Genomic DNA, 13,744 nt, shown 5'->3' with positions numbered 1-13,744 from the left:
CCCCAGCCGAGTTCCATCACGCCAGATCCTGGCTTCGTGGTGCGTTGTCATTTGCGAAAGGAAGTGAGTGGCGTCTGGTAGCAAAATTATGCTGTACCCCAGTCAGATGGAAAGTAGAGTCACAATTCCAATCATGTTTCAGGGCTATATACGGAGTACTCCGTGCCTTGGGTGGATAATCACGTCGATGTTGTATGCCTTCTTGGGCCAGGACCTCTGGTCAATGTGGACTTAGCAGTAGACGGGCCTATACGGAGGCTATCTCGGTCGATTCGCAGTTTTAATTTGCCCCATTCCTGTACAACACATCAATAGACTGCAGGGAACATCCCTGTAAGTCATCGGCTTTTGGTCCAATTCTCCTCGTGTCCAAGTCTCACGATGTACACTCGTACTCCGTAATTATGCTGTATCACACACTCCCTCAAAGGCCTTGTCCCCATTGTACGTGTCCCCGATCGTCAGTTTGACGGCCTTATCTGACATCAACGTCCGCCCAGACGGCTTCGGGCATTTATGTCCTCTTGGGAAGTGTGAGGTCCTCCGTACAGCGTGGGGAAAGCATGGCAAGCCCCTGGTGAAACATTCAAGGGCAGAAATCGGAACATAAAAAAAAAAAAGAAAGCCCCGCACAGATGATTATAGTGCAACTCGGAAAAAAGTCAGAAACGAAGAAATATTAAAACCAAAAAAACCAAAATTAGAACCCCCCCCCCCTCCCCCCCCCAAAAAAAATTAGAGATTAAAAGTCCTTAGTCTGATCTTACGAGAAAAGCCTGAAAAAGCCAGAAATCTGCACGGACAGAGTCTGCAGGGTAACTCGCTGCAAGGTACGGACGAACCCGTCGATCGACGCGAGATTGACGGCGTAAACAGTGCGGTGGAGGTTTTCGGGAAGGGAGCCTGGTTATGGATAAATACTAATCTTGGAAGGATTTCTCTAGTCTCCGTATGTAACATCTAACCATCTTATGTGATCCACCGAGCTGATAGTCGCACGGAAGACCCCGGAGGACGATCAGTAAAAGAATTGATGAGTTAGACTTTGATTCTTCTACTCTGTGGGAGAGAAGGTGACTAGGTACTCCGTATAAAGATTGACCTTTCGATTTCAAATGCTCGCCATGGGTGGCATTCTTACTATGTTGTATAATGCTGTGATGGCTCCTCCTAGGTGTACCTATCATATCCTGGTCTCCTTACATTTTCGGCTCAACGGTTCCATTTGATGCATCACACCAGAACTGTGGAGTTACCGTTCCAATAACTGCACTACCAGTGGATCTCCTTACTGATGTTGATGAATTCGATGGCTTCATTTCTGTCGGAGAAGCTCAATACCAAAGGAAACGGAAAAAGAAAAAAAAAAAAAAAGAAAAAGGAAAATTAAGTAAAAACAATAGTGTGCGAAAAAGCCACACCCGAGTCCTGGCCCACCACCCTCTCATTTCAATCTTTACTTTGTCATTCAGCCCTGAAAACCTCCGGGGCGCGGAAAGCTATTTCCTTTTTCAGTGCTCCGTAAAGAATTGGTGTGTCGATTTAGGCGGATCCCCCCCCCCCCCCCCCCCCCCCCTCTCTCCCCCCTTAACTACTGTACGCTGTATGTGCAGCGGGTATCGGGCCGTCGATAGCGAGCTGCGGTGCAGGGATCTGTCAGTAGTGGCCCCTCCCCTCTTACTCTTTTGGTGATTTTTTTTCCCGGAGCTCTCTTAGTTTACTGTGCGAGGCTGACTAGTACCTGCTTTATGGTGGCCCAATGTCTGCAAGAAAACAGGATCTCACCCCGTTCGCAGAAGACGATTGCATAGCATGAGACTAGAGAGACCTTAGTGCCAAGGATTTGTCCTCAACAAAATAAAACCAATTAAGAATGCCATGGAAGATTATCCACGTCTGGAGTTAGACCCGTATTTTCCCGGCCCCATGTTCACCGACCTCTCAAGGGTCTGTGTGGCGAGCGTCACCGGCGCCACTTGCACAAATGCTTGGGAAATAACCTGATGGAAATCGTCTTCCGATCATGATCTTCCCGAAGTCACTTAAATTAACCATTGAATCTAGCTCCATGTATGGTGGTCAATGCATATCAGGGAACCAAAAAGTAACCGGCGAATCCCTAGCTGTCATCAATCTTTTTTTTTTTAGGGAAAGCGTGGGAATTGACATCTGTCAACCTAGACCCAGTTGGAAAGCAAGTCCGTGAATAGTCTAGTCTCCTTGTGGGGAATCCAGTGGTGGATGATAGATGCTAGGTAAGAATATAGGGGAGGGGGAAAAAAAGAAAGAGAGAACAAAAACGTAAGGGGGCTTTGGCCCTGTTCTTTTCACGTTGGCTCATGAGGTTTTTCTAAGAAATTAGCGGTGTACTGGGGTCGAGTTGGCTTGCTGTTCGGCGTCTCTTTGCTCTTCCCCCCCCCTCCCTTGCTGGGATCTGACTCTGGGCTTTTTTTTTTTTTTTTTTTTTTTTTGGTTGGGCACACGCTGGAAAATTAAGAGGGAAGAAATCGAAAAAAAAAATCAACCAGGAAGACCTCTGTTCATCTGAGGTGAGAATGTTTTTCTATGGCGAAGAATTATCCCGGCTATCTCGACTATTGGGATCGGGGTTATGTGTACGGAGTGCGGAGTAGATTGTAGACCTATAACCCATTCCAGGCTCTCTTAGGCAACATGATCAACACCCATCACCATACAACATAAAATCAAACTGTCAGAAGAATCAAGAAAATGAAAAGAATGAAAAAAGCAATTTAGAGGAATTTGTGGATGCATCATCATGGGGTCTCTCCGTTGAGATTACGATGCTACGTGTGAACCTCTCATTCCAATTTGGGCTCAAATTGGGTGGACCAATTCTGGACTAACCGCTCTTTTTTTGCGGATTCTTTTCTTTTTCTTTTCTTTTGCTTTCTTTGCTTTTTTTTTTCTATCCTTTTCATCTCATTTCTCTTCAATTGACTCGTTTTGGTAACCACCTAGCCTCTGACTGGTCTTCTTGTCCTCCATACTTGGCACTGGAAAAGACGGAACAGACCCTTGATCGACTTCAAGCCACCCGAGTTTCGTGGTTCTTTCTGAGCCACTGATTGTCCCCTCTACATCCCTAGGTGTGACGTGCTTTTTTCCTCTTTCTCTCTCCACTGTTATTCACGGCCCGTCTGAACGCCTAGATCTTCCGAACCATTAAAACCAAATCAAAGCTAGCAAAGGCCTGGGTCTTGTAGTTGCTCTTGACTTCGAAAATAAGGGTAGATAAAGTTGCAATGGTATACTGCCGTCGGCAGCCCGGAACTATGAATGAAGAGATTGCGGACCCGGGGCGATCGACCGGCCACCTCTTCACAGCAAGAGATCCGAGAGGGGACAAGGCTCGGCCGATGTCCGGTGAAAGATTTAGGGAAATCCTTTGGCCCTGGGACTGATTTGAGCCGTTTCTTGATGGTGGACCTTGCAGATAGTAGCTTGTGCCATCTGTACCCCAAATAGATGGCAATGGAAATAGTGCAAGCGCTGACTCCAGAAGTGGGAAGAGTGCAATCCGCAATCGACGGTGCAGCCGCCGCGCAATGGCGGGCCTTTCTTTTTTTACTCTCTCTCTCTCTCTCTCTCTCTCTCTCTGCAGCCGCTGACAGATGTCTTGCACGATGAACGAGATATCCACGGATCGGGATCGGATTTCGATTTTCCCACTGCACGCACCACCTACTAGTCCTAGTACATGCCAGTATTCTGAGGGGTAATTTAGTCTCTCGACCATGGTTTCAATCACTACTGTCAGCGTCAACCTTGGATGGATTTCCCCCGTTCTTCTCCCCGGTTGATTGTCCATGGTTCACAGGAGTGGGACCCGCGTGGAGACAACCTATCTTAAGACCGATTTCTAAACAGCTGATGTGCCTAGGTGGTGCATTTTATGAAACATTCAGGGCTACCTTGTGTCTAGGAGAACATGCCACATACTTGAATCCCAAGAGGTATCGTCCTAGTCTTGCAATCCTGCCCAGCCAGAAATAGTATCCCACGTCCAGAGTAACCCCCCTCAAAAGGAATCGAATTAAATGAATCTGATCGGTGACTCCACTGGGGAAATCAACTCTCAGATCCAGCGGGCCTATCCCGGCCGATCAGCGAGTTGTTTTGACCGTCTGTCACACAGACCAGGATCCTCAGCTGGGAATTGCTCTCTTTGACTTGTCCCTACAGTTTCTAGGTAGACGGATGGGGAAATGTTCGTTAATACTTGGTTAAGAATGGGGGAATGAGGTACCTCAACTCCGTATACTTTAACGCTTAACTCTTGCTGATCTGAACCGTCCTTACTTGGTGGCGTAGAAAATTAATTCTAATTTATTTCCCCCCCCCCCCCCCCCCCTCCTAAAAAAGAAAGAAGAAAATTAGATAATAGAGAAAAAAGAAGGGGAAAAAAAAAAATTCAAAAATCAAAATCCCAAAAACCCTCCCCAAAAAAGAAAAAGAAAAAGAAAAACAGCAGATATCGAGTCTAGAGAGGATGATCTAAACGCACGGTTCTGGTAGTCACTTCTCTCTCACTCTCTCTCCACCGGGTCCACTGTGATTGATTCGATGGGCTCTCTCTTCTTTTTCCGTTTTTCCTCTTCTTCTCTCCCTCAAAAGACGGGGCAAGCCGGGATTTTCTGCAGACATTCTTCTCTTTCTTCTCCTAAAACACTTAGTCAGCTTCTTCCTATCCTCCACTGATCGACTTTCCCGCTGCGGCTCAGCGTCATTTCGCTTCACCTCTTTTCCTCTCTCTAAATCGCTTGCCTTTGCTAAGTTTCACTGTACGATTTCCTTCTTTGATTATTTTCAAAGGTCGCTTTCCTCTGTGTTGTTTTTTTGGTGGATTACATATCTTTTGTTTGAGCATTTATCTTTTTCAAACGTCATCTATCCAGCCTGCAGTGCATAGGGATGCGTTTGCTGCACCACCCCAGCCTCCACCTTTCTGTACGTCTAACTATCTTTTCTCAACCCCCCCCCTCCCCCATCCCTCGACTGTCTGAGACTTGGAACCTTCTTCCCCCCTACCTTGATCCGCCGTCGGCCTTATTTGATCATTCAATGCGCTCTCCATTTTGAGAGTTTGCTCTATGACATGATTCCTGCATGACTTTGAAAACGACCCTAAAACTTACGCCTTTTGATTTAGTTCCACTGAAGTTACCGATTTTTGATGTGTTCGACGATTGTTTAATGATCCTGATGACCATTGCCCTTCTCTGAATTCAATTCCTTTTCAAGAGAAAGTCTTCATTGCGCTTCTGTCTAGGCCTTCCGAGTCTTTGCAAAAGGGTTACGACGTACTACGAAGCTTCACTACGATATTGCACGCCCCTGCATTGCCTGCATCTTGCATCACGTTGCCACACCGGAATTTTTTTGAACGTTTGATGCTGAAAGCCCCGTTGAACATTTCGTTTGCATCTCTTTCACTTTGGACTTTTGTTTCCCCGTGCAATCTGGGACACGACCTGTAGTTTTCCAAAGATTCTGCAGCCTATATTGATAGCACGCTGGACGACATTTACGTCCGCTGCTCGCTTCTTCCTTCTATTTTCAAACCGTTCATCCGTGCAACCGAAAAGCTGGAGCTGCCATCGATCTCGCAGGTCCATACCCGCGGTCCTGCCGACATTCCCTGGTACAATCATCACGCCGCCGAACGACCGTTATTGCCCGGCGACAAACTCCCGGCTCTCAGCCTGCCGACAGCCCCTCAGGGCTTCTCCCGGACCGCCTACCACGATCCATCCGGGAGCAACTCTACCAACTCCAGCGCTCGGACGAGTCTGTCTGGTGCCTCTGTGCCTGTCAACGAGCCTAGGAGTCCCCCGTCCTCTGCGGACTTGCCTGGGACCCAGGCCCGGCTTTCGTTAGATTCTTCCGCTCCAAGTGAATACAGTATCCCGCCCTCAGTCAACGAAGGGTATTATCCGAGTCCAACCTCTCTCGGCAGCATGAATCAGACCCAGCCGTATATGGATGTCCACTCGCACATGTCTTCTGCGCAGTCATACCCCCCTCAAGGCGCTACCGCAGGTGCAATGTCCCACTACCAGTACCCCGGGCAACCACCTGTGATGCAGCCCGCATCTTCTTACACCCCGGCTGGTTATCCGCAGTATGGATACGCCCCTGGCATTACTTCACCCGCAACAGGACATCCACCAAGCTCAATGGGTGGCCAAATGCCGGCTCAGTTGCTGCCGTTGCCTGGTAAGATCCATAGCCAGAATGTGATCGATGATTATTCTGATCGTTATCAAGTAAGCAACCACGCCGTGGCCCCTCCGAGTGGGTATGGGAACAATACCGGTGCTCCGCTACAAGGGTTCGTCTTTGACGGTACCGGTCAGGTCGCTCCTCCGGGAGCGAAACCACGAGTGACAGCCACATTGTGGGAAGACGAGGGGAGCCTTTGTTACCAGGTGGAAGCGAAGGGAGTGTGTGTAGCTCGGCGAGAGGGTACGATGATTCTGTGGCCCGATGTCAAGTGGATGATATTTTTTCTCTCGTCTTTGAAACTAACGGGATTGCATCGCAGACAACCACATGATCAATGGTACAAAGCTGCTAAATGTAGCTGGTATGACCCGCGGCCGACGTGATGGAATTCTCAAAAGTGAAAAGCTCCGCCATGTTGTGAAAATTGGACCGATGCACTTAAAAGGTGTCTGGTATGTCATTCGAACCCGGAGAGCATGCGCAGCATCCGTTAACTCTTGACTCAGGATCCCATTTGAGCGGGCTCTTGAATTTGCCAACAAGGAGAAGATCACCGACCTCTTGTACCCACTCTTTGTGCATAATATCGGTGGTCTTCTATACCACCCGGCCAACCAGACACGGACAAACATTATTGTGCAAGAGTCCCAGGAGCGACGTCTGGAAGGCCGTCCCTCCGGTCCCCAGCGCACACCATCTGGCTCTCAGCAACCTCCGATTCATCATCACCATCCCTCTCTTCAGACGCCCATGTCCTCTCACGTGTCACAGGGTTCAATAAGCGGCCAGCCTGGCTCCAGACCAGGCCTCGAGCGCGCCAATACATTTCCTACACCACCAGCCAGCGCATCCAGCCTTGTGGGCACCATCCATCTAGGCAGTACATATGAATGGGGCGTACCAGTGCCCCACACACAGCCCTTGTCCATCGACACAACACTGAGTAATCAGCGGTCAATGCCAACCACCCCCGCAACCACCCCGCCGGGTAACAACATGCACGGCTTGCCAGCCTACCCAAGCCACGGCTATGACAGCACCAAGCCCTATTATTCCGCGGCACCGCAAACGCACGCCCAGTACGTGCCACACACCCCTTTGACGAGCTCGGGGATCACCAGCTACGGCCAAGCCCTGCCCGGTGGATACATGAAAAACGACATGGCGCCACCAAACCCACGCCCCGGCGCCGCGGAGCCCGAGTCCTCCGAGCGCGACCCAAACCGCTACAGCCAGAGCAGTGGGCCTGGCGAGACCGTCCCCGAGCACGAGCAGGAGTACATGCCCGACCATAACACCGGCTACAACTCTAACCGCGGCTCCTACACCTTTAGCACAAACCCCTCCGTTAGCTCTTTGACCGGCGAGCATTCTCAGCTCACCCCGGAAATGACAAGCTCTCCCAGCCAGCAAAACGGCTCCGGTCGCATGACTCCTCGCACGGGCTCCGGTCCCCCGCACTGGGCTTCGGGGTATAATACCCCTCCTCGTCCCGCCGCCGCCGCTACCCTGTACAACGCTGTCAGCGATACACGCGGTACACCGGCAACCGGAGCTTCGGACCCATACTCCATGGCCTCGACCACGCCCCCTGTCTATACGACTGGAAATGGCTTGTTGAGTGCGGGCAGCAAGCGCATGCGTGATGACGACGATATCCGCCCCGAGAGTACCGTGGAGTACGAGACGTCAAAGCGTCGTAAGACAATCACCGATGCTACCCTCGGTGGTCCGGTCGGTGGCCCGCCTATTCTTCAGCCGATGAAGCCTAGCGTGGTCGTAGCTCGCCATCGGTGAGTCTGGGTGATTCAATCGTGGCTCCTACCTAGCTCTCAGTTTGTGGTTCTGGTTTCTGTCTTGGTTCTTCTCGGCACTTTTTTTGGTTTTTTGTTGGAATTCTTTTTTTTTTCCCTCTGTTTATTCCTTTTTTCTCGGTCGGAGTTCTCTTTGTTTTTTTTTATTTCATGATAGACTGCGCATGCACAACCCGCATGGCGCTCCGCAGTCTTGTCTGGGTCTTACCATGTTCCTGTGGAGACAGTCAAACCCGGCGGTTGTCGAAACGAAACGAAGCTCATTTGTCTCTCTGCGTTTGTTTCTGTTTTCAAGTTGGAGAAATTCTTGGCCTTTTTCGAGAAGTTCCAACTTTAGTGAGGAGAGGGGAAGAACTAGGCGTAAGATCTGTTACTGGTCCAACACAAGAAATGCATTTCTTGATGCTTTCGTGTTGAAAGACTTGTCATACGTTGAACACTTGGATGGTGATCGCAAACCTCGATGACTACGATGTGACGAATCTCTTATGAACGAATTTTCTTATGTGATGACTTGACTACGAGCCATCTTCACTAACGAGTTGTCTTTTTTTTTTTTTTTTTGTTTCTTTTCCTTTTTGTCACTGATGCTTTATTTGTGCGTGTCTTGGGGTTTCAAAAGGATCGTCTTTGTGGCATGGCCTTGGCTTTGATTTTGCTCCCCTCTCTACTTTATGCGCTACCGTTGCGTCTGCTTCTGCTACTGCTACTCTACTAGAGAGATGATTATCATGGTAATGAACGGTTATGAACTCTGGGTCTGCATGCCTTTAGCGACATACAACGTTGGTTTTGTCCTGTCTGAATGGATTGTCTTTTTCTCTTCTTTCGTGCTTTTCAATATCCTGTAGATATTTATGGAGATGGTAGCTTGCTGAGTCTTATCTGAGTGCAGTTGACGGATCTGACTTGATGCTGTAGGTCATCGGAGGTTTTCACTAGCCATTAGATGCTACGTTTGTCCTTGCTACAGCTTTAGATTTTTTTATGGATTCGGACACCAGGTGAGTATAAAATCAGTATCTCCAAGAAATACCGTCAAATAGAGTCTCTGTAAACTGTACAATACCCTCTTCTGCTCACATCCTCCATAGCACGTGACCCGATCTACCCTATCTATCCTAAAACAGCAAAAACAAAACAGATTCGAACCGTGGTTCATTCCGCCTCACGCCACGGCGACTCCTCGCCAAATTTCAACTCAAACATAACCACATCGTAGACCACCTCATCTCAACCCAATGTGGCACTCAAATAACGAATGAAAATCCCCGTTCCAAACCCACAAACCCACAAGACCCAACCATGACCACAGACCAACCAAAACGATCCGCCAAACCACAACCTCCTCCAGAACCACGAAATCACCTCTATATCGACCACTGGCAGTCAGCTTCAACAGGTCACCAGCGCGTAGCCGAAGGTGGTGGTTTCCTCGGCTCGACATCGTGGCGAAATGCGCGCTCGGCCAAATTGACCAGGCAGTATCAAAGTGGGGATTGTCTTCCAGGACGAGGAAGAGGGTTGGGACCGGGGAACAAGGCCTCAGAAGAGTCGATCCTCGTACCCGGCGCCTTCAATGGGAAGTGCGCGTCGCAGTCGCCGCCAAACATTCCTGCTTCCGGTGCATGGGCTTTGGTAGCTGGGGATGTGGCTAAGCGGAATGAACTTGGTGTTCGGGATATTCGGTTGTTTATGGGTGTTAGCAAGAGGAAGGCTATGGCGGAGCCTGAAAAGGAGAGGAAGACAGAGACGAAGAAGCTTAGGACTGTTGGAGACATACGGGAAACGGAAACGGAAACGGAAACGAAAAAGGAATGGTCTCAAATAGAGGACAACCCCCAACCTGACTCCCACTCTGGCGCCCGCCTCGATTTGAAATTGACTTCGTGTATCTTTGCCGGTGTTACGATCTACATCAATGGCTCGACACTCCCCCAGATCTCGGAGCATAAACTTAAACATCTACTCGTGTCGAACGGCGCTAGAACTTCTATCTTCATGGCCCGGAAGACGGTGACGCATGTTCTTGTCGGAAAACCCAACACTGGAGCTGGTAGTGGAACCGCTGTGTCTGGTGCGGGGGGAGGGCTTGCTGCGGGGAAGCTCCAGCAGGAGATTGCCCGTGGGGGTTGGAAAGGCGTGAAGATGGTTAGTGTGGACTGGTAAGTACTATCATGCCGTGTAAATGACTGGCAAGTGATCATCTGACCTTGGGCTTATCACTAGGGCTCTTGAGAGTATCAAAGCTGGGCGTCGTCTTGCCGAGTCCCGGTTCCCTGGTATGCATGTTGCGGCCAAGGGACAACGGAGTGTTGCTGAGATGTTTGGTGTGCGGGGGTTGAAGAAGTGATCTTCTTTGACATGGATATGGTTGGCATGTAGCGACTTGGTTCTTTTTTTGGTTTGCATTGCATTTGGCATTTCGCCATGGCTGGCGTTTTGGACAGAGTGGGGTTTCATCAATCTTTTGGGTTTGGGTGATGAATCTTCCAACTACGGAGTACGTGCACTTATGATACCCAATGACGCACGATCGCATCGAATCTTATCTGATCGTCATGAATATAAATTTTCTGCTTTGGGATGTCTCTTGTTCAACTAACTAATGCACCACCACTGCTGGTACATCTGATGATGAATGACTTCCAGTACTCTATTTTCGATTTGACACTTGTAGTTGAAGTTCTCATTTCATTGATCAATCATTCACCATAATCATAACATCCGTTACAATCATACACCGTAATCACAACGTCGTTATATGCAGAATCAACATCAAAATCTCATGTGTATGTACATGTACAGACCGATCAAAACCGGGTTCGATCCCGGAAGACAAAACAGCCCAAAAAATTCACAGAAAAGAACAGAAAGATTAACAGATTTCCTGAATTAGCGCCATAGCCATGCAAAATACAATGCGAGAAAGAAAACAGGATATGTGCGTCATAAATCAGAATCCCAAGATGGCGATATAAGCCAGGTAAATCGTGAAGCTTTCTCACATTCATCTAAACGATCCTCTCCTACCTCCGCGCGCAGCATATGTCTCACTGTCATGGCTGCTGTTGTCAGACATATGCCGACGCCAGCCGCTCTGTTGGCGAGCCGGGTAGGTAGGCGAGGGGTTATCGTGGCCTCTTGTCTGAGCTGTTACCACATCAGAGTGGGAAGTGACTGGTCTAAACCCCGACACTTCTGCTGAAGTAGGCATGAGATCGAGGGTGGTGGTGGGTGTGATATCAGGGAGTGGCGGGAGCGGATTTGGATAGCGGTGGGTGGAGAAGGAGGATTGGGCGGGAGGTGGGGCGCGAGATTGGGCATGGACGGAAGAGTCTGTCTGTGTGTGTATTCTGCTGCCGCTGCCCCTCGATGAAGGTTGTCCCCAACCCTCCTCTTCATGGGAGAGGGGTTCTGGGGATAAGGTGACTTGTCGGTTGTGCGGGAGATGGTAGGGGTTGTTGGATTCAGAGTAGTCGTTGTAGTTGTCCTCGTAGGGGGGAAAAGCGGCGGTCGTATTACTGGACACGGAGTTGCCGTGTGGTCGCCCTGCGAAGATCGGCTGGGGCTCGCCAAGTTCTGACTCGGCACTCGACCAGCGGTCTAGCTTTTCGTTCAGGGGTTCTTCTTCGGGCTGAGAATTGCGTGAGTCGCCGTGGACGAGACCGAGTGATTCTTCCTCAGTTGCGGACTTGCGTAGATCGGCTGCTAGGTGCGTTCGTCGTAGGATTCCACGGGGCGAACCTGGTACGGGGTTGACGGAAGATTCGCTGTCGGTCTTCGTACGGCCCATCATGGTGTTAAAAGAGAACTGGCGGCGGGTAGTGTTGGCGAGAGATTCGGGTGCCAGGGAGTCGGGCTTTTTGTCTGCCCATGATATAGACCGCGGCGTATCGCTACGCGGACGATTTGCGTTGAACGGAGCCTCCAACCCTCCAGCCACGCCGGCGCCATGGCATTCGGTGTCCGCAGTGCCACGTTCGTGTGGCATGTCTGTCATCCCCACTGATTGTGCATTGACGTTAGAACTTTTCTCCTCTCCTGTATTTACAGCATTCCATTGGGAAGGATGAAGCACGCTGGTAGCCCGAGACCGAATGTTGTCCATGAAAGAATGGCTGCTTTGCTTAGTGCTAGGTTGATGATCTTCCTCATGCTCATCAGCGGGCAACCGGGACATGCCCCACGGTGGATGTTGTTTGACCGAGGGTGTTCGCGGTGTGATTGGTCGTGCCATGGTTGGTCCGTCACCAAGGACAGTCTTGCGCCGGCGCAGGCCATCCCATTCAATTATCTCATTCTCGCCTGGCACTGTCAGGGTATCCTCATGCTTATCACGGAAGAAACGGCGGGCTTCATCTGATTCCATAGTACGGCGAGCAGTCGAAATGCGACGAATGATAGAGGCCGCACCGCGAATGGAGTCTGCTTTAGGCTCAGACTCGGGCTCTTCTACCGCGGCAACCTCTCGAATCTGATCTAGATCGCCCTTGAAAATAGCAGCATCGGGGACATCCTTGGCAGATTTGGAAAGCTGCAGTAATACCACACCGGCGCATATTTGGAAAAACCCAATGATCACAGTTGCAATTTGGATTCCTGTGCCCTTGAAACCCTGGAACAGAATGGCGGAAGTGATAATGGTAGCGCTAGTGAACATCACATAGTAAGTCGGGGTGACAAGAGCGGCATTGAAAAGATTAAGCGCTTTCTGTGTTGTTGAGTTAGCACAGCCATAACAACACGAACCAGGTGAAGGCGTACATTGAGATAAATAATCTCGGTAAGCAGTGTCCCAGTAACAAACACAAGCAAGACGTATAGGAACCAATGCTTGAACTGCTCCTCGCCATTGATCTGAGCGAGAATAGCAGAGCCCAGGCCCTGAGTAGCCACGACACTCAACCCACCCACCATACTGCAAATACTGATATAAACAAACATGCTCGACTTTCCATAACGTGGACCAGCCCAAAGAGCCGTAAAGGCAGCTCCAACGATGATCAATCCAGCATAGACCAGAAACCCAGGCTGAATAACAAAATGCTGCATGCCCTGAATATCCTTGACAGACGACTGTTCAGGCGCATTCATAGCAATAGTCACCGACCCGATGATACAACAGAAACAGCCAATCTTCCCCACGAAACTGAGTCGTTCCTTGAGGAAAATCGCCGACAGAATCGTCGTAATCACAACCGATAGCGCACCAAGCGGCGTAACTAAAATCGCATCGACGAATGCGTACGCCACAAAATTGCAGATCTCTCCAACAATCATGAGCGTCATGCCAATCCACCACCAGAAATTCTTCAGATATCCATATCCCTCACCGGCCTCCTGATTGTACTTCACGTTTGCCTTCAGCAGTCCGATTTTCTTCACCACGAACGAGATACCGATGAAGACGCCCGATGCAACAGCCAGTGAAATACCGACGGCCTTGTACACCGGTGGGCGGCCTGAGGATTCCGCGCGCGCGAGGAGGTTGTTCGCATGTGACAAGGCGGAATTGGAATCCATGATTGTGGAGGTTGGAGATTAGGACCACACTAACTAAGCAGTGGAAATAGGCGAAGAGTTTCGTGTCGCAGAGACAGAGAGTCGTCCGAAGACCAGACTCAGCGACTATTTGAGACACTTGACCCTCGATATCGATAAAGACTGTATTGCCGGGG

At 49.8% G+C, this 13,744-nt stretch overlaps 3 protein-coding genes across 3 annotated transcripts; 2 read left to right on the top strand and 1 right to left on the bottom strand.

Moving 5' to 3' along the window:
* Positions 1 to 5,414: 5,414 nt before the first annotated feature.
* On the top strand, positions 5,415 to 8,046 carry Pdw03_2918 (APSES transcription factor StuA; the record flags this gene model as incomplete). The annotated part of the gene is made up of 5 exons (XM_066100318.1): positions 5,415 to 5,440; positions 5,534 to 6,240; positions 6,292 to 6,489; positions 6,569 to 6,701; positions 6,756 to 8,046. The coding sequence occupies 5 exons, from the start codon at positions 5,415 to 5,417 to the stop codon at positions 8,044 to 8,046; spliced, it is 2,355 nt and encodes a 784-aa protein (XP_065955718.1).
* A 1,322-nt stretch (positions 8,047 to 9,368) lies between these two features.
* On the top strand, positions 9,369 to 10,416 carry Pdw03_2917 (BRCT; the record flags this gene model as incomplete). Its single annotated transcript, XM_014679076.1, has 2 exons — positions 9,369 to 10,228; positions 10,293 to 10,416. The coding sequence occupies 2 exons, from the start codon at positions 9,369 to 9,371 to the stop codon at positions 10,414 to 10,416; spliced, it is 984 nt and encodes a 327-aa protein (XP_014534562.1).
* A 657-nt stretch (positions 10,417 to 11,073) lies between these two features.
* Pdw03_2916 (Magnesium transporter NIPA) lies at positions 11,074 to 13,589 on the bottom strand (the record flags this gene model as incomplete). The annotated part of the gene is made up of 2 exons (XM_014679077.1): positions 11,074 to 12,777; positions 12,831 to 13,589. The coding sequence occupies 2 exons, from the start codon at positions 13,587 to 13,589 to the stop codon at positions 11,074 to 11,076; spliced, it is 2,463 nt and encodes an 820-aa protein (XP_014534563.1).
* Positions 13,590 to 13,744: the final 155 nt, after the last annotated feature.

Source organism: Penicillium digitatum, chromosome 1 (assembly GCF_016767815.1).
Source record: "Penicillium digitatum chromosome 1, complete sequence".
Lineage (NCBI taxonomy): Eukaryota > Fungi > Ascomycota > Eurotiomycetes > Eurotiales > Aspergillaceae > Penicillium > Penicillium digitatum.
The sequence above is the reverse complement of the archived record's forward strand: the minus strand, read 5'-3'. Positions and strand labels throughout refer to the sequence as shown.